The sequence below is a fragment of the Oncorhynchus mykiss genome, chromosome 15 (genome assembly GCF_057628025.1).
Source record: "Oncorhynchus mykiss isolate SJ-2025 chromosome 15, ASM5762802v1, whole genome shotgun sequence".
In the NCBI taxonomy this organism is placed as follows: domain Eukaryota; kingdom Metazoa; phylum Chordata; class Actinopteri; order Salmoniformes; family Salmonidae; genus Oncorhynchus; species Oncorhynchus mykiss.
The window spans coordinates 22,334,807-22,355,976 of NC_143036.1; the positions used below are offsets into that span (position 1 = coordinate 22,334,807).

The following is a 21,170-nucleotide window of genomic DNA, read 5'->3' on the forward strand; positions in this document are numbered from 1 at the left end:
TGAGCAAGGAGGCCTACAAACCTGACTCAGTTACACCAGCTCTGTCAGGAGGAATGGGCCAAAATTCACCTAACTTATTGTGGAAAGGTACCCGAGTTTGACCCAAGTTAAATAATTTAAAGGCAATGCTTCCAAATACTAATTGAGTGTGTGTAAACTTCTGACCCATTGGGAATATGATGAAAAATAAAAGCTGAAATCACTCTCTACTATTATTCTGGCATTTTCACATTCTTAAAATAATGTGGTGATCCTAAGATGGGGAAGTTTTACTAGGGTTAAATGTCAGGAATTGTGAAAAACTGAGTTTAAATGTATTTGGCTAAGGAGTATGTAAACTTCCGACTTCAACTGTACTTACCAAACAACTTCTGCTGCTGGACTGCTGGTCACTCCAGTCACAGAGGTCCCTGGAAAAGATAAGAGAGCAGTGAGTTGTGAGAGAAACTCTGGGGTGATGTCGTGACCACTGGAGTCATACACCTTAACAGTACCTACCAGGCAGCGGAGGTTACTTACCGTGACCCAATGGTTAGCCTTGAGATTTACTATCTGGGCAAACCCCTGGGCCAGTGTTGGTACTGCTGACAGCATGGCGATGCCTCCCACCGCGTGTAAGCCTACTTCTGGATGCTGCTCCTGCAAAAGAGCTTGAGCATGATCAATTGTAAAATTGTCTAACCAGGAGTGTGTGTGTGTTTGAGGAACGACCTCCAGAAGGTCCTCCATCCGGCCACAGAGAGCAGCTGGACTTACCTGCCCCTGTTGGACACTAGTGATGAGAACCTCACTCGTGTCTTCTAGTCCAGTGAATGGACTTACCTGCCCCTGTTTGACACTAGTGATGAGAACCTCACTCGTGTCTTCTAGTCCAGTGACTGGACTTACCTGCCCCTGTTCCTCCAGTCCGACACAAGCCACCTGTGAGAACATTTGATGGATTAGTGAAGTGTTATGAAGGGGAGATATGTACTTTTCAACCGTTTTTGAAAGTATAGCCCACCTTAAGCTTGTCCCCTTCTGACACAGAGTATCAGACTGATCCGAACTGGATCTGGTGGATGGGATACCTCCTGGGTGTCTCGGACAGTCGATGGTAGAGTTGTTGAAATACTAAAGTTTAAGTAAATTTGCACTGCTGTCTTTCTGTTTCTCTCTCTCCAAATATTGCTGTCTTTCACTCTCTTCGCACCTCTCTCTCTCCCTGTGACTTTCTTTCTCACTTTCTTCCTCTCTCTCTAAGTTACCATAATTGCTTACACCTATCCATTTGATTGATCAGGGTTAACTTATAGCTAGATACCTCAATATGACAGACATATAAATAAATGTATAGCTAGCAACATGTAGATGACCAACTAGCTAGATGAAAAATGTTTGTTAAATGGTTGTATTTAACTCCTTCCAGATATCTAATAGAAATTAACTGCTTAACGTTACCCTGAATTGTGAATTTCCCTGCCCCCTTACGAATGTTGCGCCTCTTGTCGAGATCAGTGATGCCTTCGTAATACTTCGCCTGGTTGGAAAGATAAAAATAAAATCTCCTCGAGGGATACCATTAAAGTGCAAGCTACATACAAACAGAAATCTACTATAACACTTAGCAAGCTATATAACGTTAGCTAAATCAAACTGTCTGTCTGGATAGCTAGCTAGCTGACTAGGCAGGCTGAGGTAAGTAGCTTGCAATGTCAATATAAAATCTATCTAAAAACAGCTTAAATAATTTCTTCCTATTTAACAATATTTTTCTGAAGCAGCAGGTAGTCAGCAGGTTGTCACCGTCAAAAACACCATCCTTGGAGAGCAATTCTGAGGTAATAATTTTGTGTGGACTGAGCGAGCGTTTATGTGGTGAAATGGAACTAGAACTGACCGCGTCCTCCTTCCTTCGCTACATCTACGAGGTCAAATAGAGCCAAGCAACCAGCATAGCAACGGACGCTTTGGTTCATTACGCAATCCGGTCCAAATTTTGCCAGTTTTATCAACAGCCCTAGCAACAGAAGCTAGAACACATCGAGCCCTTTTTGTCAGGGGGACTTTATTTGACATGACAGACCCAGTGGTGTTAGAGCATTGGTGTGATTGGTGTGTTTTCTATGAACAAACACACCGATGCAAGGTGTTTCTGTGAGTGCCTTCCCTCGACTGAGGATTGCGTAATCTAATGTGTTCATTGGGATTGTTTGCAGTTGGAGAAAGGGAGGGAGTCACGTCACAAAAAGAGCATGGCCTCTTACACTTGTTTGCTGTAGGGGAAGTGTGTGTACTGCACAGGAAGCTGGTTGTGTATGCGGTTATGAATGAAGAGTCTCTCTTTGGTATCTCTGTTCTCTGAATAATGGGCACCCACCCTCAAGCCTTTCCCCCTCTCTCCCCCCTCACCCGGGCCTTGATCCGTAGGCCCCACCACATCCCTTCATGTCATCAGCACTGAGGGTTTTCCCAGACACACACATAAGCAGACCCGCATGCCCACACACAAACACGCAGCGACAGGTTACACAACCCCATCCAGATTCACAGAGTAACGTTGGTACAACATGGCTGCGAATGCTTTCGCACTCATTTGATTGACAGGCTCTGTATCACTGTGGTTTGTTGGTAAAAAGCGGTTGAACGGATTTGTTGAGAGTCTGGGACGAGAGAGCTACGGTGGCCTCCTCCAATCACACATTGTTTTTTTAAGCCCTATGAACCCGCCCCACAAAGCCCCCCTCCTGGGCGCTTGACCCTCAATGTGGCACAACTGATAAGCCTCCTGCATGTTTCTCCCCCTCACATTGGCAGACTATTACTTAACACAAGTTGGTTTCCATGCTATATCCTCAGGAAATGGCTCAACACCAACCTCCTCTGAGTAGAACATATTCAACAATAGCCTACATTTGATTGACCATATCTCTACATGCTTGAACCCTTTGTCATAAGGGCTTACATAGTCTAGCAGATGTCATAAACAGCTAATGATGGCATACGTCAGCTCATAGCAACCGTATGTAATGTCATTATTATGATGACAGAAGTCTAGGTCTTATAAAAGAGGGTTAAATTACAAAACGGCCATGTAACCTACTTCAAAAACAATCAAATGCACTTCATCCTCCACTGGTGAAAGTGAAAATCACTCTGGACGAGTCTGGACTCGGTCTCTCTCACTCTAGTTTCAGACTGACCCGAGGGTTAGGAGAGAAATGAGATGTGTGTTCTGTACTGTACTAGGCCAGTCTGAAACTAAAAACACTGGGCAGTGTTTTTAGAGTCTTACCTGGGACTGAAAGTGGGAGAGAGAGAGAGCCATGTCTGCCAGTTGGTGCATAGCTTTTCATCATCTCATTATCTCTCTGGCTTTGTCTGTCTTTTTTCTCTTTCTCCCTTCCCTATTTCTCTTTCGCCCTCCCCTATTTCTCTTTCGCCCTCCCCTATTTCTCTTTCGCCCTCGCCCCTATTTCTCCTATTTCTCTTTCGCCCTCCCCTATTTCTCTTTCGCCCTCCCCTATTTCTATTTTGCCCTCCCCTATTTCTCTTTCGCCCTCCCCTATTTCTATTTCGCCCTCCCCTATTTCTCTTTCGCCCTCCCCTATTTCTCTTTCGCCCTCCCCTTTTTCTCTTTCGCCCTCCCCTTTTTCTATTTTGCCCTCCCCTATTTCTCTTTCGCCCTCTCCCCTATTTCTCCTATTTCTCTTTTGCCCTCCCCTATTTCTCTTTCGCCCTCCCCTTTTTCTCTTTCGCCCTCCCCTTTTTCTATTTCGCCCTCCCCTATTTCTATTTTGCCCTCCCCTATTTCTCTCACCCTCTCCCCTATTTCTCCTATTTCTCTTTCGCCCTCACTCAGTCTCCCTCCTCTCTTTCGCTCCTTCTCTCTGGAGGCCAGCCCAGCAGCAGGGCGCACGTGAGAATCACGTGCTTCTTCATCAGCTTCCCGACTTGACACACACACCACCACTCTTCTGCTTTCTCTGTCCTCCCTCTGTGCTCTTCTGTTTAGATTCCTGGGTGTGGCTATAGTGCTGGCTATACTACTGGTGATGGTTTATTTCTCCTCTGACTCCACTCAGGGCCTGTGGATGGCTTTAACTGCATTTTAATGTGGACAGTACAGACCCCACACACTGCCATTCTTACTCTCCCACCACTAAGTGGTCTTCGATCGACATTCTTCTGTTGATCATTCTCATTTGATAGTTTTAAGTGTTATGGGGCATTAGGTAGTAGGTTTTACATCCATTACGCCCACTAATGAGATCCACTGACTGTGGATAATGCAACCAAATGAAGTGGGAACTGTAGTTCTCTTGTTTGTTGCCTTAGTTTAACAAGTTCAAATCTATTAGAGAGGAACATCCACTAGTTCTCCTGAGTCCTGGTAAATTTGCTGATTCACTCCGTCCATTGCGTCAAGTTATTAAAGTGGTCAGCCCGCAGCTTGTTTTCCTACGTTTATGGTTTGGCTGCTGTGACAACCATGGGTTCTGGAATTTAGAAGGGGAAACTGGAAAACACCTGGTTCCTACTTGAGCCGATCAAATCCCTGTTCGTTGCTTCGCCAAATACAGTGAGGAAGTGTACATTGCATTGATGCTTATTGAGAGGGCAATCTTGGACAAAAAGTAGCCTTTGTTTTGGTGCAATCGTGCTTTTCATCACGATCACACAAAGGACGATCTCTTGTTAAGAAGTGTGTATGTGTGCTTGCATGCACCAGGGCCACGTTCAGTTGAAAAACACTCTTGAACATTGCAGATAGAAATGTCATGAATAGAGCCGACCTTATTCCTTATTCAACAGTCCATTTCTATCTGAATGCTCCAAAATGTTGCGTCCTGCTGAACGCGCCCCAGTACCTGAAGCATCTCCGACCTACCTAACAGTGACACCCTCTGGAGAAGCCTGGACTTTTCTCCATCCCGTCCATCTCTCCATTAACCCTTGTGTTTTAGAATCTATTGAGAATGAGTGGCATATTGTGACTTTTGTGTAAACTTCTTCCTTACCACTCTCAGGAGTTAATGACAAGATGTTCTGAAAATCTTTAAATAAAGTATTGGGGAGAAAAAAGGGGGAAAAAAAGGATAAAAAAAATATGATTTTTATCACGTGATGAGTGTGACTTCACCAGTTTAAGGAACTACACTTTTTCCCACAAATGCAATGGCAAATTTCACAACCATTTTATTTCAGCATCTCAATCATCAGTTGACGTTACAAGCTTTCATTGCTGGCTTATTTTTCCAAACACAGTCATGACTTTATTTAGGCCTATTGTTTGTTGAAGAATTTATCTTTTAACAGTTTTTATTGATGGAATATTTTATTCCTGTGAATGTGTGTGAATGAAAGAACGTCTCTTGTGGTATTAATAAAACAATGACTTTTTCACTGAACAAATTCATGTTGAAATGTATCCAATTTCATGCAATTTATATTAGTAAATTAGATCATAGCTATCATGGTAGAATTGTATTTCATAAGAGGCCACAAAGTTAATCAAGCCAGTACGTGAACACTTCTCTTAGAGGAAACCATAGAAACATTGTGTTCCATCCGTGAGTTGAACAAAAGCATCACAGACGTTTTAATTTAGCCTGAACACTTTCAACAGACCCTACATCCTCTTCGGATCAACCCTCACCTGGGCAAAGGGGAGAGTGGTTATTGGTTTGTTTGGCCTTAGTAATGGTCTGCTCGTCTCTGCTCACATAACGCTGGCCTGACACATCTCTCTCTCTGACAGACTAACTAAACGGCCCTGAGACAACCTACTGCCCTGAAATACTTGTAGCAATTGCCAAGGATCCATTCAGTTGCATCTCTAAGTAACATTACAAGGAGGAGCACTATGTAACGTTACAAGGAGGAGCACCATGTAACGTTACAAGGAGGAGCACTATGTAACGTTACAAGGAGGAGCACCATGTAACGTTACAAGGAGGAGCACCATGCAACGTTACAAGGAGGAGCACTATGCAACGTTACAAGGAGGAGCACTATGCAACGTTACAAGGAGGAGCACTATGCAACGTTACAAGGAGGAGCACTATGTAACGTTACAAGGAGGAGCACTATGTAACGGTACAAGGAGGAGCACTATGTAACGGTACAAGGAGGAGCACTATGTAACGTTACAAGGAGGAGCACCATGTAACGTTACAAGGAGGAGCACCATGTAACGTTACAAGGAGGAGCACCATGTAACGTTACAAGGAGGAGCACCATGTAACGTTACAAGGAGGAACACTATGTAACGTTACAAGGAGGAGCACCATGTAACGTTACAAGGAGGAGCACTATGTAACGTTACAAGGAGGAGCACTATGTAACGTTACAAGGAGGAGCACTATGTAACGTTACAAGGAGGAGCACTATGTAACGGTACAAGGAGGAGCACTATGTAACGTTACAAGGAGGAGCACCATGTAACGTTACAAGGAGGAGCACCATGTAACGTTACAAGGAGGAGCACCATGTAACGTTACAAGGAGGAGCACCATGTAACGTTACAAGGAGGAGCACCATGTAACGTTACAAGGAGGAGCACTATGTAACGTTACAAGGAGGAGTTTTGGGATGATATACACTAGTAGATATATTAGGCTATGTACCTTCTTTATAGTCGATGCTGCTTGCATTATGATGTATGTGTGAGTAATTGATGTCAGTTGGTTTAAGCATCATTGAGCCTCCAGTTCATCGCCCCCAGCTGACCCACCCTCTCTCTCTCTCTCTCTCTGTCCTTCCATCCCTTCTGACTCACTCACTCACTCGGTCACTCACTCACTGTTACGTAATGGACAACAGTGATTTACCTGATAGTCTTAAAAGCTTACAGCTTCACAGAGTACAACAGACCTGACAGAGCTTCAGTAAGCCAAGCTCCCTCCCTCTACTCACCAAAGCATCCCTATTTTTTGTATTTCACTTTTGGTGACCGCACTGTATGTCTCTTTCACCTCATTATATATGCACACTATGCAGCACAGCCTATACTTTAGGTTGACAGTCAAACTCTCCTCAGTTTTGCTTCAATGACAACGTGTAGGTAGTTCATCCAAGACCATTTCAGAGGGGACATCAAGATGCAGTCAATCCAGTCCCAGTGACTGGATGGCAAAGCCAGGTCGTTCTCGTACTACTGTTCAGCCTCTGACCAGTGACCACCATAGTTCCCACCATAGCGTTCTATGGTGTTCTATATTACCTGTCCCTACCAGAGCACAGAGTTCAGTGGTGTGTTTTATTAAAAGGACAGGATTTGGCTAATCTGGTTAAGTGATTTACTGTCTAGTTCACATGGTTTTAGAGAGGTGATTAATGGGCATTGGACTTGGGCATTACAGTTCTCTCTCTCTGCCTGGTTACAGGTACAACGCTTGGCAAACCAGTCCACCATGTTGGCATCCGTTTGAATTCTAAATCTCAAACCAGATTGGTTAAACTCTTCCTAGGACGACTTAGGCTATGGGCTGTTCTGACACTCTCATTGACAGCCCTTTTGCTTGAAAAGGCAGGTAAAAAAGTCCTTAGAATATGCAACTGTTTCTCATGGAAAAATGTATAGGGAAAAACAGTTTACCAGACCATGTCCTTTTGCTACAGGTAATACTATTAGATTGGGTTCTATTGTATTGCACAGAAGTCTGTTGCAATACATCGACTGATTTAGAGAGAGTGTCAAACGGCAAAGTAATGATTTATCGTATCGTTGTCCTGTTGTTTTACTGTGTGGTTGTTTTGACCACAGTGATCTAAGGTTGGGATTAGGCTCATCTCACTAAGTCCCAGTAGTGAGGTTACAGCTCAACTGTCCACCTCCGACACCTACAGTACCATGTGACTAACATACAGTCCAGGAGCAAAGTTGTTAAATGTCAAACCCTAGTAGAACTTGCATTGATTTTTGCACCCTAGCGCAGGCACCGGCACCCTAGCGCAGGCACCGGCACCCTAGCGCAGGCACCGGCACCCTAGCGCAGGCACCATACACTAGGCATCATCATCTTCTATACTCCAAACATCCAACTTCACATCCAACTGCAAAGTCAACTGAAAGTCCAACGACAGTTAAACTCATTATGTTCTCAAACCCAATTCTCCCCTTCACTCTCACATTATTCTTGCGATAAGTGCCCTTGTTTTATCAACCTTGCTCGATGCAAAATATTCAGTCATTGATTGCACTCTAGCTTTTGCTGTTTTGAAATGAATCTGACCTGTCATGGACCAGAGGCACTTGCTTGGCCATGCACGGGGCTTTCCCACGAAGGTCTCCGTTTTGTTTCAAGGCAGGCAGATCGTGGATAATGTCCCTTGTGGGCATTTAGGACAGAATGTGTGTTACCATGTAGGCAATTGTGTTTGTGTTCTGAGGATGCGAGTGTCTGTACTGTCTGCCTGCAGGATGTGTGTGGTAATGTAAACCCTTGTTTCTGCTCTGTTCAGAGGCTTGGAATATAACGGAGCGCTAGCTGTTCATGGGTAGAGGAGCAGCTGCACATCTCTCCCTCCCTCCTCCTACTTGTCTCTCTCACTCATCCTCTCTCCAACTCTCACTTTCTCCCTCTTCCTGCCTTCCTCTGGCCCTCTTTTGCTGCTCCTCCCCTCTGAGTGTGTGTGTGTGTGAGAGAGAGAGAGAGAGAGAGAGTGTGAGGCGGTGATGATCAGGAGTGGGGTGGGGGCTGGGATGCGTGGCTGCTGCCATCTCCATCAGCCAGTGTCTCTCTCACACACACACACACACATATACACACACATATATATGCACACACACACACACACACACTGAGCTGGTCCTCACTCACAGAGCGCTCAGCGACGTAGCGTCTCTACCATAGCCACACAGCTCCTGTCCTCTCCTCCATCACCTGGGACCCCGTAACAGCAGCAGCATTACAGGGACGTCTCCCCCTTCAGACCCTCTCCACTCCAGCATGGAGCAAGGGGAAGGCTCGCAGTCGCGACGGAGGGGTAAGTGCCTGGGCGACTCTCACCTGGAGGATTTTTTTTTACCCCCTAGAGTCAGACTTCTATCTCGCTACGCTTGACTTTCTTACCCCCCTAGATGCAGGCTGCTACCTAGTTATCATGGGCTGCAAAGGCTGCTGTACTAACCTATTGATTGGCTATTGACGGAGCGTTCTATGGTGTTCTATAGGTTTTCTGTAGTTGTCGGCTTTATGTTTTTGTTTTGTGTTAATTTCTCTCTTGTAGAATGTTTTACATTTGCATTTTATTCATTTAGCAGACGCTCTTATCCAGAGTGACTTACAGTTGTGAGGGCATACGTTTTTCCAAACTTGGTATTTTAAGTGGATTTATTTACCTGGGATGACATTTGATGTCTGTACTGGGCTTGAGTTGGAGTAAGGCGAGGTAAAGCGATTGAAGGGAATAGTTTCTGACTCCCACTCTATCTCTCTCTCTCTCGTACCGTGAACCATAGGCAAACTAACATTGGGAGTGCTAGGAAGCTTACTGTACAGAGCTTCCACTGAGGGGAGCTTAGTGGTTATAAATAGTGTGTGTGTGTGTGTGTGTGTGTGTGTGTCTGTGTGTGTGTCTGTGTGTGTGGCAATTTATTACCATAGAGACTGAGACGCTTGGCCTCCCTATTAGTTCACTGCTACCTGAAGCTCAGTCACACAGCACAGGTGCACGGTTTCCCTTCTTTCTTGTCTTCCTACTCCTCTCTGTTTGAAGGAAGCATGAATATCGACTCGTTTTGCAGAGGGATGTTCACCAATATTCCTGGTTTCTGACTTGGAAGGTTTCTTTTGCTGTGGGTCGGTTGCTGTTCCAATTTTGATACTAGTTAAACATAGGACTTAGAATGAGGTAATGCACAGTGTTGGCCATGTATTGCATTCTAAGTGGCATGCAATTGTGGATATTGGAACATAGACTTTATAGCATGGGTATTCAAATCTTGCCTCACGAGGTTCGGAGTAATGCTGTTTTTGTGTGCACCCACCTGGTGTCTCAGGTCTAAATCTTTCCCTGATTAGAGCAGGGATTCCCAAACTTTTGCCATTGTATGCTTCATTAGAGCACATTGGTTAGGTTTTACACAACTTTCACCAATGGCACAACAGCAAGACAGCAAGAAATATAGACGATTATTTGCAGAACCTGCCCCTTCATTGTCTGACCCTCAGGCCATTGTTTTGAAAAAGATGAATGTGTCCTCAATAACAAACCTGGTTAAATAAAGGCACTAATATTGTCAACCGTTGTATCAGAAATCTGTTGTGCAGCCTCTCGCTCTGATCAAAACATTTGCGAATAGGAAAGTTGTGAGAACTGAAATGTCGGCTACTGCTGTATTCCTGTATTCCTGTATTCCTGTATTCCTGTATTCCTGGCCTATTTCATGCAGTGCAAGTTATGCAACTTCTTTGATTGGATGGACTGGGATTGCATGGGTAGTTCTGGCATGTCTGCCTGTTGACACCTTGTAAATTGAATTTGAACAGCTAATCCTGTCTCATGATTGCAATTGAACTGTATAAATTCACCTTTGACTTCATTATTCCCATACCATTATTACAGAGAATCAGACAAATTATGCTACCCTCTGCCTATTGGCTACTTAGCTTATTCAAGTCTTTCTCAAAATACAAAAAAAAAGCTGTTCACCTGACTCGCCTTTCAAAGATATCTAGAAATGCACACGTTTTGTGCTCTTGTAGCAAGCAATCACCCCCCCATTGCTGACCACAAATGATCTATAACTGGGATAATAACTAACTAACTAGCAAAGGATATGATCAATTGTACAAATGTGGTCGCTAGCTCTCGCTTTGATCTCAAAACAAGCGCATCTACTCACGACTGCTGATGCTGTAAATACAGTCCAGTTCAAAGTGAATGGCAGATCCATACAATGGTCTATTTGCATATAAACCTACAGCAGCTCTGAGTCGTGCCTGTCAATGCAATAGAATCCTACTCTGATGGGCTCTGCCTGCAACAAAATATCTTGTATAGTTAGTTTTGCATAGCTCATTTTGTTTTCGGTATGTTGCACTGAAAGTGGCTAACATTGCGTTGATTCGATCACAATTCCCACAGTAAAAGGAAACATTGATAGTGCTAACTAACAGGGAAAACTCTAGAAAGTTCAGTGAAGTTCAATCTTGTGCTTCTCTGCGCGGGCTGATATTTCTTCTGGGCGGCAGTTCCGGGGGAGCTTCAATGGAACATTTTGTTGTAGGCCTTCATCCACAGCCTCAGTAAGATGTCTGCTGCAATAACAAAAGTTTTGACTGGGATATGCCTAACTGTCGGGTCTTTCTCAGTCCCTATATACACACAGTGCTGCAAAGGGTAGGCCCAATGTAAGACTCTTACATTACGATGCAGAAGAGACTTGTTTAATGCATGGCCAGGCAAAGCTCTGCGGTAGTTTGACTTTTATACTATGACGTAGATGCATCAATCCGTACTATGCAGTCTCCGACCAAGAGAACACCGTGAAAATGGCACCGCATGGGTCCCATATCTTCTATGTGAGCTGAACTGGGTCCGGACATGGTGTGTGAGCATTTGTTGTGCACGGATTTAGAGAGGAATGACGAGGATTCAGGTATTCTTCTAGAGCAGCCAGCCGAAGTTACGCAACATGGGGAGACACGCAACATCGCTGTGGAGAATAACAACCGCCTGCCCCATCAATGGACACGGTATACTCTTTCCCGAACCGCACCCTTTTAGACCTCTGTGTGTATCTCTTTCTCTCTTTCTCTCTCTCTCGTTAGTTAGTTAGTTCTCTGATTTGAAGAGGTAGACCAGTCCTTTGGTAGCTGCCTATCTTGAGAAGGGATGAATAGGCACGTACGACGCCAGCGATGATGTGCCCACATGTCCATAAACTAGGTCAGCAGTTTGGCCTTAGTAGGCTAGCCCATATGAAACTGGACCGTGTCTCCTGGGACTTTTCCAACTGCTCCCTCGACGTCCCTCCCCACTCCCTCCTTCAACACTCACCCACCCCCCACACACACACACATGCTCAAACTTTTAGATTCCTATATATTAGTCTTGACAGGAAGAAGAAGATAAAAAAAGTGTTGCTGTCCTACCAATCCAGTCAATTTAAAGGAGGAGTTAGGATGGAGTGTCACCTTGTTACCGTCCAAAAGTGGAAGTTGCGTCACAGGCTCTCTTTCCGTTCCCATGAAAACCGGAACATCCGGTTGTTGGGGACTGGGCACAGGCTAGTTGGCACATGGATCTATCCTGTGAGTGTCAGGGATCAGTGTCAATTCCTTTGGCATGGTGAGGATGTTTTAATGCTCACTGTGGGACTTTGTATCTTATCACCTGCTGTGATGTCTGCTGGGATGTCTCATGATTGGACATGATACAGGTTTTCTGCAGAGTCTTTGGGATTGATCGCTTAAGCAATAAAGCTTGAGGGAGTGTGGTATATGGCCAATATACCACGGCTAAGGACTGTTCTTGTGCACGACGCAACCCGGAGTGCCTGGATACAGCCCTTAGCCATGGAATATTGGCCATATACCACAAACCCCAGTGGAGCCTTATTGCTATCATAAACTGGTTATCAACGTAATTAGAGCAGTAAAAATAAATGTTTTGTCATACACGTCTGATATACTACGGCTGTCAGCCAATCAGCATTCAGGAGCTCGAACAACCCAATTTTAAAATCTACATTTATAGCTCTGGGAAACTGAGGATCGGTACAATGCGTTAGGTGTTTTATGTTGATTAGATTTATGAACTTCACCTGAACCTTTTTGAAGGTGTTCTTTAATATGGACGGGCTTATGACACCAGAACATGAATAACAAATGTTGACTTGTCTCTGAGCATTATGATCCCGTGTCGCTCAGTTGGTAGAGATTGGCTCTTGCAACACCAGGGTTGAGGGTTCAATTCCCACTGGGGAACAAGTATGAATTAGTTTGAAATGCACTCACTACTGTAAGTCAATCTGGATAAGATCGTCTGCTAAATTACTCAAATGTTAATGTATGCCATTTTTACTTTCACTTTCCACAGGTCATAGAACCACCTGCTATTGGAGCCATAAATAGTTGCTATAATCCCCCATTGAAAAGCAATCCTGACTTCCAGGATTCTGCTGGATCACTCCTCCGTTGACATCCTTACACTGTGGTTCTCTTACACACGTGGCATGGTGCAAGTAGAAAAGTACCACACTAATATTAGACACAGCACACAGGAATTAACCCTCGGTTCAAAGGGGATTTGATGACATTGGGATTTAGCGTCATTAAAGTCTGTAGATCGTACTGTCTGTCAGTGCAAGAGTGTGACATGGAATCGCTTCCTCTTGCCTCGGACGCCGCCACATATTCACTCACATTCCCTATATTTATGTTATCCTTCCCCACACACACGATCAAATGCCATAATATCTCTGCCGTCTAGTCCGCTTTAAAGGCCCCTATCACACAATGACATTCTGACTTTCTTTACAATTACCACAGGGCTTAGGCTGCAAGCTTCTTATTCCCAGCAGCTGGATCAAGCAGCAAAAGTTACTGATGAAAGCACACAGGTCACACTTCACCAGGTCTGAATGAATGAATTTGGTTGACTCACATACTCACATAAATGGGTGCGGAAAGGAGACACTGGCTATTGAGTGTGCTGAAACGTGAGACGCTCGCAAATGGTGTCTCGGTAGCGCCATACGTAGACCTACGGTATCTCAACCCCCATTTAGAGGCGGTCTGCAATTCTGCTTACTCTAAACACTTGCTCTGCGCGATGCTCTGCAGAATGCTGGGTAAAGGGCCGGCTCGGCTCACAGTTTGGTGCCAGAATGTTCTGTCCCCACACGCTGTTAGGCCTCAGGTGGGCGGAATGGCAGCGTAAGCTGTGGCCAGACACATGGAAGCAGCCAACTCTGACATTCCAGTCTGCTGTGTGTTGATATACAATTCCTCACAAGAGGAAATGTCATACTATTAGCCTCTGAAAACTAGCATTAGCTAAAGTAGTATTAGATAAAATATATGGGATGAATTATGCCTGTATGTTTAAGATGACTATTTTAGTGTTGCAAGGTGAACAATGTAGAGCCTTACATTGCCAAATAAATAGTGTAGTGATTGCTTAATGCAATTTAGTAGGCCCTAAAACATCTTATCAACCCTTTTTGAGGGAACTTTATTTAGCAAAACAGAATCATAAGATTGCGTAATTTGCTACAATTATCTCTCATTTTCTTTTGATAGTTGTAACAAGTCGGCTGTTAGGCCTGCTTTTGTAACACAGACCAAAATAACTCATTCCCATTGTTTGTTTAGTCTTCACGCTCTGTCTGGGTCTGTAGTTTTTCCTCTGTTGATGGTATGGGCTAGCCAGACTGACGCTAATGCTAAAACAGAACCCATTGGAAATGAGTGGCTAAATAAGAATAATATCCACTTGTCACTGCCCTCTGTAGCAGTCATCATTTTAGATTTTTTTTTAGCCAACTCTGTTTTTAGCCTCTGACCCAATGTATTCAATTAATATTTGTTGCTTCTAGCAAACTATAATTACATACTCGTACTACATGTTTTTGAACCATCTCAACCATGAGGAGGATATGTGTGTGTTTGTGATTCATCCAGAACTCCCATTACAAGCTGTACTAGCTGGATCAATGACCCATTACCACCAGACATCGATCACCATCATGGCCCCCCAATGTCCCAGTAAAGAAAATCTATGGGGCTGAGCTGAAACTCAGTGAAGTGAAAGTTGGATTCATTTTCTTGTCTTCCAAACATACTGGGTCCGTTTCCCGATAATGATGGAATTTAGGCGTACGAGTGTTTTTAACAATGGGCTCTATCCTACTGTGGCCAAAGATTTAACATACGTTTCCCAAAACACCACGCAGAGAGAATGTTCGCTAAGTGCGTCGTTTGAACATGCCGATACAGATGGGATCGAAAGAAAGGGAACGCTGCTTTTGAATCAGACTTGAATAGAGAATGCTATCTTAACATTAGATTTATTTCACAGTACTGATGACGGATCAGCTCCTCGAGCGATGGTATCACCTGCGGCTGAAAATACAACTCAATTGATTACACATGAAATGTATTTATATATGATTCAAATAGGCCTATAGCCTACTGTTTATCTTTTAATGCAGTCAGCTCGGTTTTCATTTGAATAATTTTTAAACTGTACGTCGCTTGTTTGTATCAATTGAAAACATATTGGCAACTTTGTATTTCTAAGTCAACTTTCTTCTGAAGTTATCTGTGGTCACAGAGAAACGGATAAACCATATGATTCAATGTTTTAGTGGAGATCTTCTGTGTATAAAGTGACACGGGAGGGTAAAGGTTATCTAACGGTGCACTTAGCTGTTCTACGAGTGGTCTGAGGCAGGGGTAGATCACGAGTCGCTTTCAAGTGCAACGTTAATAACGATGGTTTTGGGAAACAGCTTTGAGATTTACAAATGCTCCTATAAAGATTCTAGCGATTTTTAACTTTTGGGAAACCAGGCCCTGGTTGGTTTGAGCTTTTACCATACGTTTTCTGGTTGATCTCTGGTTGCTCTCTGGTTAACAGCCAGTTAACCTACCTCAGCCGATAGTCATTTTAATATTATCTTTTCCACTTCAATTACTTTAATGGAGGTTTGTTTTTTCAAAAAGTCTCTTCTGCTTCCACAGGCGATGGCATGCCAAAGGAAAGCAGTCCGTTCATAAACAACACAGACAATGACAAAGGAAATCTATACGATGGGAAGAACATGGCCCTCTTTGAGGTAACTGTCAACATCCAACAGCCTTGATTTATATATAATGTTATCTGTAGTATTTCATTTGACCTTTGACCTAAGCTTTGACTTAGGTCTGTTGGTCAGGGATTCAATGCTAAATGGAGTGAGACGACAACTGTGCGGCAGGGGCTTTCTCTGTTATTTCTATCCACTGTCTAATGCCGTTTGGCTGCTCTAACCTCTCTATGCTAGTGATACATTATATTGAATCCTATGAATAACATGAATTATGGACTATTTCTACTTCTCTACTATAATTTGATCCAGCAAAGATTTTCTAATCTCCTTTGATTTATCTACAGTTTCTAAATTCCTCTTGACCATTTCTCCCATCATTGCAGTTCTCAAGTTATTTCCTCGACCCTTATGCAGAGAGCTTGAATGCTAAGAGGTGTTATGACACTTTTTGTGTTATGGTATCTTTTTGCTCACAGGAAGAGATGGACAGCAACCCCATGGTGTCCTCTCTGCTCAACAAGCTGGCTAACTACACCAACCTCACCCAGGGGGTCAAAGAGCACGAGGAGGCAGACGACGACGAGGGGCCAGCCAAGACTAAGAAACCAGTCAAGGTAAGCCTGTTGTCTCCACACTGTGTGTACAATAACGTTTTAAAATTATATTTCTAAATTCTGAGATCCACTTAGTGACACAAGCCACTTCTGTGCACATCTGACTCCTACTGCCCGAGTTTGGTGATAATGACAAAGCAAATGTAATCCTCTCAACGTGGGAACTTTGTGGGTGTTCTGAAGTGTGGAGGAAATAGCTTTGTTTGGACTGTTGGTACTGTAGATGGTACTCTATACAATATCTTCAATTTAGTGTATCCCATCGTGCGTATTTTCTGCTGATTTATTGTACCTTTTAAAAACTGCTGAATGAATGATTGCAAAACAGGGTCTTTGACCAGAGCAAACATTCATTGTGCAGCACGTGTGCAGCACGAAGGACATGCAAACATTCCCACTTTGTTTGTCTACACTGTGATTGATCAGTGTTGCCTTTATACTTACTAACACAACTTCTTCTATCTATCCTAGACTATGGTGACCTCATGTATCAAAACACAAATAAGACCTTACTTTGTGGATCAGATGTCATTTATAACTATCTTTTGCAGATGAATTATTGGATACCATTATAAGACATCATTGCACAAAATATAGATGACTGAATTGTCTGTCACTCCCAAACAGAAGACACCTGCATTGGTACCCAATTTATTTTTGAATGTGTCAACTTACACTTCCCTGTATATATTAACGAACACCTAACTTTACAAGATTCACACTACTCCTTTCGACAACAGCAGCAATTACAAGGGTACATCGTGATGTTAGAGCAAGATCTTTCAGATACAAGGCCCAACTGGAATACTTTACCTTCAGAAATCAGGGCATGACAATCACACAGTGATTTAAGAAAGCCCGTTTTCACCTGTTAAGAACAAACTGTTTGTGTTTTTAACTAATAGAATTCAAAATGGATTCAATATTTTTTTTCTCACCCATCTATACACAATACCCCATAATGACAAAGTGAAATCATGTTTTTAGACATTTTTGCACATGAATGAACAGGGGCACGACCTATATTTTTGTTGAGGCATGAAATAGTAACCTATGAATACAATTATTAAAAATTAAAGTTTTTTTTATTTAATTGGTAAACCATTGTAGAAAACCAATTGTACACTCAAGGTTCTGCAACGGCAGTGCTGATCTATGGTACTCGGCTCCGCCTCATACCCATGACTCATACCTATGACCGCAGCAGAGCCGTGCAAAAGAGTTGTTTAGCACACTCTCTCGTGTACAAGTGCTTTATTCAGAATCTGTTTTTTAAATGTATTATTTTTCGCCTTTCACAGCCATTTAACTCTTACTGTTTTAAAGTCGCCATTGGCCTCATGGTGAAATCCCTGAGCGGTTTCCTTCCTCTCCGGCCACCAAGTTAGGAAGGACGCCTGCATCTTTGTAGTAACTGGGTCTGTTGATACACCATCCAAAGTGTAATTAATAACTACACCATGCTCAAAGAGAGATTGAATGTCTTTAAAAAAAAAAATGTTTTACCCATCTTCCAATAAGTGCCCTTCTTTGCAAGTCATTGGAAAATCCTCATGGTCTTTGTGGTTGAATCTGTGTTTGAAATTCACTTCACGACTGAGGGACCTTAAAGATAATTGTATGTGTGGGGTACAGATATGAGGTAGTCATTCAAAAATCATATTAAACATTATTATTGACATAGAATGAGTTCATGCAACTTATTATGTGATTTGTTAAGCACATTTTTACTTTACTTGCCATAAAAAAGGGGTTGAATACTTATTGACTCAAGACAGTTCAGCTTTTAATTTTGTATTCCGCTTTTGACATTATGGGGCATTGTGTGTAGATCAGGGATACATCATTTTAAAATTCAGTCTGTAACACCACAAAATGTGGAATAAGTCAAGAGGTGTGAATACTTTATGTATTATAGGTACTTATTTTTTTTAAATTGTACTAGTAGCAGTTGTTTTCATTAGTTGTATTGGTAGTTGTTACGGTTGTATTTATTAGTTCTTGTAGCAGTTGTTTTGTTGGAAAAATTACTTGTCATGCACAAAGTAGATGTCCTAGCCGACTTGCCAAAACTATAGTTTGTTAATTAACAAGAAATTTGTGGAGTGGTTGAAAAACAAGTTTTAATGAATCCAACCTAAGTGTATGTACACTTCTGTGTGTGTGTGTGTGTGTGTGTGTGTGTGTGTGTGTGTGTGTGTGTGTGTGTGTGTGTGTGTGTGTGTGTGTGTGTGTGTGTGTGTATGCTTTTTTTTTTTTTTTGACACGCTTGAAAATGCATCTCATGAGATGTCATCCTGTAAAATGTTAAATAAGTAAATACTTGTTATGCTCCAAGAAAGCCACCACCACACCCACATCCTCCCATAAAGAAATCAAACGACTCTGGCCACCACAACGACATCAAAAACACATTCTTGTCATATTTTTCACAGACCGTTGTTTTCTTCAGGAAATGTGGTCAAAACAGCAAGAATTGAATGCAGGTCAGAATCCGAAGTGGAGCCCTAGTTCTTTATGTGGTGCAACTCATTTTAACCAGAGCTCTGGTCACAAATAGTGCGCTATATGAGATAAGCTTTCATTTCGGACGCATCCTAGGTCTGAGTGTTGTGCAATAGGCTTTGCAGCACACCCCCTCCTGAAACAGTGTGATCGTTGAAGGGGCCTGTTTTTTTGTGTGTTCTTTTTGAACCTTTATTTAACTAGGCAAGTCGGTTCAGAATAAATACTTATTTACAATGACCGCCTACCCCGGCCAAACTCTAAACCGGACGACACTGGGCCAATTGTGCCCCGCCGTATGGGTCTCCCAATAACGGCCTGTTGTGATACAGCCTGGAATTGAACCAGGGTCTCTAATGACGCCTCTCGCACTGAGATGCAGTGCCTTAGACCGCTGCACATCTCGGGAGACCCAAGGGGCATGTGGTCCCATGGGGTGAAAAGCATGGTTGATAATCATTCATGCAATCTCTTTTTCTAATGGGCTGAATTCATCTGGTGTTCTGTTGCGTTATCTGGTGTTGTCCTTTAAAGGGGCAATCTACAGTTTGAACAATAACAAAGCGGACACCCCGCCACTGACTTGATCAACAGCTGAGGGATGTGGCTGGAGAAATATAACCACTCTCAAAGTCATGGACTGACCATCCATGATATAAACATTATAGGTTTAACCATTTTTTGAGCTGCACAGTGTTTTGTTTAAAATTACATTGTTTGCAAACAAATGCTTTTATTTGGGGTTTTGATGGTGTGACAGTTGAACTCAAGCTCATGAGGCTTCTAAGTTATTTTCTTCAAGAATCAATGGGTATTTACAGTGCATTCGGAAAGTATTCAGACCCCTTGACTTTTTACACATTTTGTTACATTACAGCCTTATTCTAAAATTGATGAAATAGTTTTTTCCCCCATCAATCTACACACAATACCCCATAATGACATAGCAAAAACAGGTTTTTAGATTTTTTTGCAAATGTATAAAAAAAACACATGGGAATTTCTCCCATTCTTCTCTGCAGATCCTCTCAAGCTCTGTCAGGTTGGATGGGGAGTGTCGCTGCACAGCTATTTTCAGGTCTCTCCAGAGATGTTTGATCGGGTTCAATTTTGGGCTCTGGCTGGGCCACTCAAAGACATTCAGAAACTTGTCCCGAAGCCACTCCTGCGTTATCCTGCTTAGGGTCATTGTTCTGTTGGAAGGTGAACCTTTGCCCCTGTCTGAGATCCTCAGCATTCTGGAGCAGGTTTTCATCAAAGAGCACTCTGTACATTGTCCGTTCATCTTTCCCTCGATCCTGACTAGTCTCCCAGTCCCTGCCGCTGAAAAACATCCCCACAGCATGATGCTGCCACCAACATGCTTCACTGTAGGGATGGTGCCATGTTTCATCCAGACGTGATGCTTGGTATTCAGTCCAAAGAGTTCAATCTTGGTTTCTTCAGACCAGATAATCTTGTTTCTCATTCTCTGAGAGTCGTTTAGGTGCCTTTTGGCAAACTCCAAGCGGGCTGTCGTGCCTTTTTTACTGAGGAGTGGCATCCGTCTGGCCACTCTACCATAAAGGCCTGATTGGTGGAGTGCTGCAGAGATGGTTGTCCTTCTAGAAGGTTTTCCCACCTCCACAGAGGAACTCTGGAGCTCTGTCAGAGTGACATTCGGGTTCTTGGGCCCCTCCATGACCAAGGCCCATCTCCCCAATTGCTCAGTTTGGCCGGGCGGCCAGCTCTAGGAAGAGTCTTGGTGGTTCCAAACTTCTTCCATTTAAGAATGATGGAGGCCACTATGTTCTTGGGGACCTTCAATGCTGCAGACATTTTTTGGTACCCTTCCCTAGATCTGTGCCTCGACACAGTCGTGTCTCAGAGCTCTACGGACAATTCTTTCAACCTCATGGCTTGGTTTTTGCTTTGACATGCACTGTCAACTGTGAGACCTTATATAGACAGGTGTGTGCCTTTCCAAATCATGTTCTGTCAATTGAATTTACCACAGGTGGACTCCAATCAAGTTGTAGAAACATCTCAAGGATGATCAATGGAAACAGGATGCACTTGAGCTCAATTTTGAGTCTCATAGCAAAGTGTCTGAATACTTATGTAAATAATTCTGTTATTTTTTTTAGACATTTGCTAACATATTTAAAACCTGTTCACTTCGTCATTATGGGCTATTGTTAGTAGATTGATGAGGACAACAGTTATTTAACACGTTTTAGAATAAGGCTGTAATGTAACAAAATGTGGAAAAAGTCAAGGGGTCTGAATCATTTCCGAATGCACTGTAGCATAAATTTACAAGTAAA

The 21,170-nt window shown here is 43.0% G+C and overlaps 1 protein-coding gene across 10 annotated transcripts in view; it reads left to right on the forward strand.

Moving 5' to 3' along the window:
- slc12a7b (solute carrier family 12 member 7b) overlaps positions 1–21,170 on the forward strand; it is a 64,453-nt gene that overhangs the window by 16,629 nt on the left and 26,654 nt on the right. For 8 of the 10 annotated variants that reach the window (XM_090199627.1, XM_021562701.3, XM_021562702.3 and 5 more), the window contains exons 2-3: positions 15,678–15,772; positions 16,222–16,359. In XM_090199627.1, coding sequence (XP_090055753.1) covers positions 15,678–15,772; positions 16,222–16,359 — 233 coding nt within the window. Of the gene's footprint in view, positions 1–8,630; positions 8,971–15,677; positions 15,773–16,221; positions 16,360–21,170 lie in introns of those variants that run through there. The other 2 variants (XM_021562704.3, XM_090199624.1) reach the window with 1 other exon arrangement.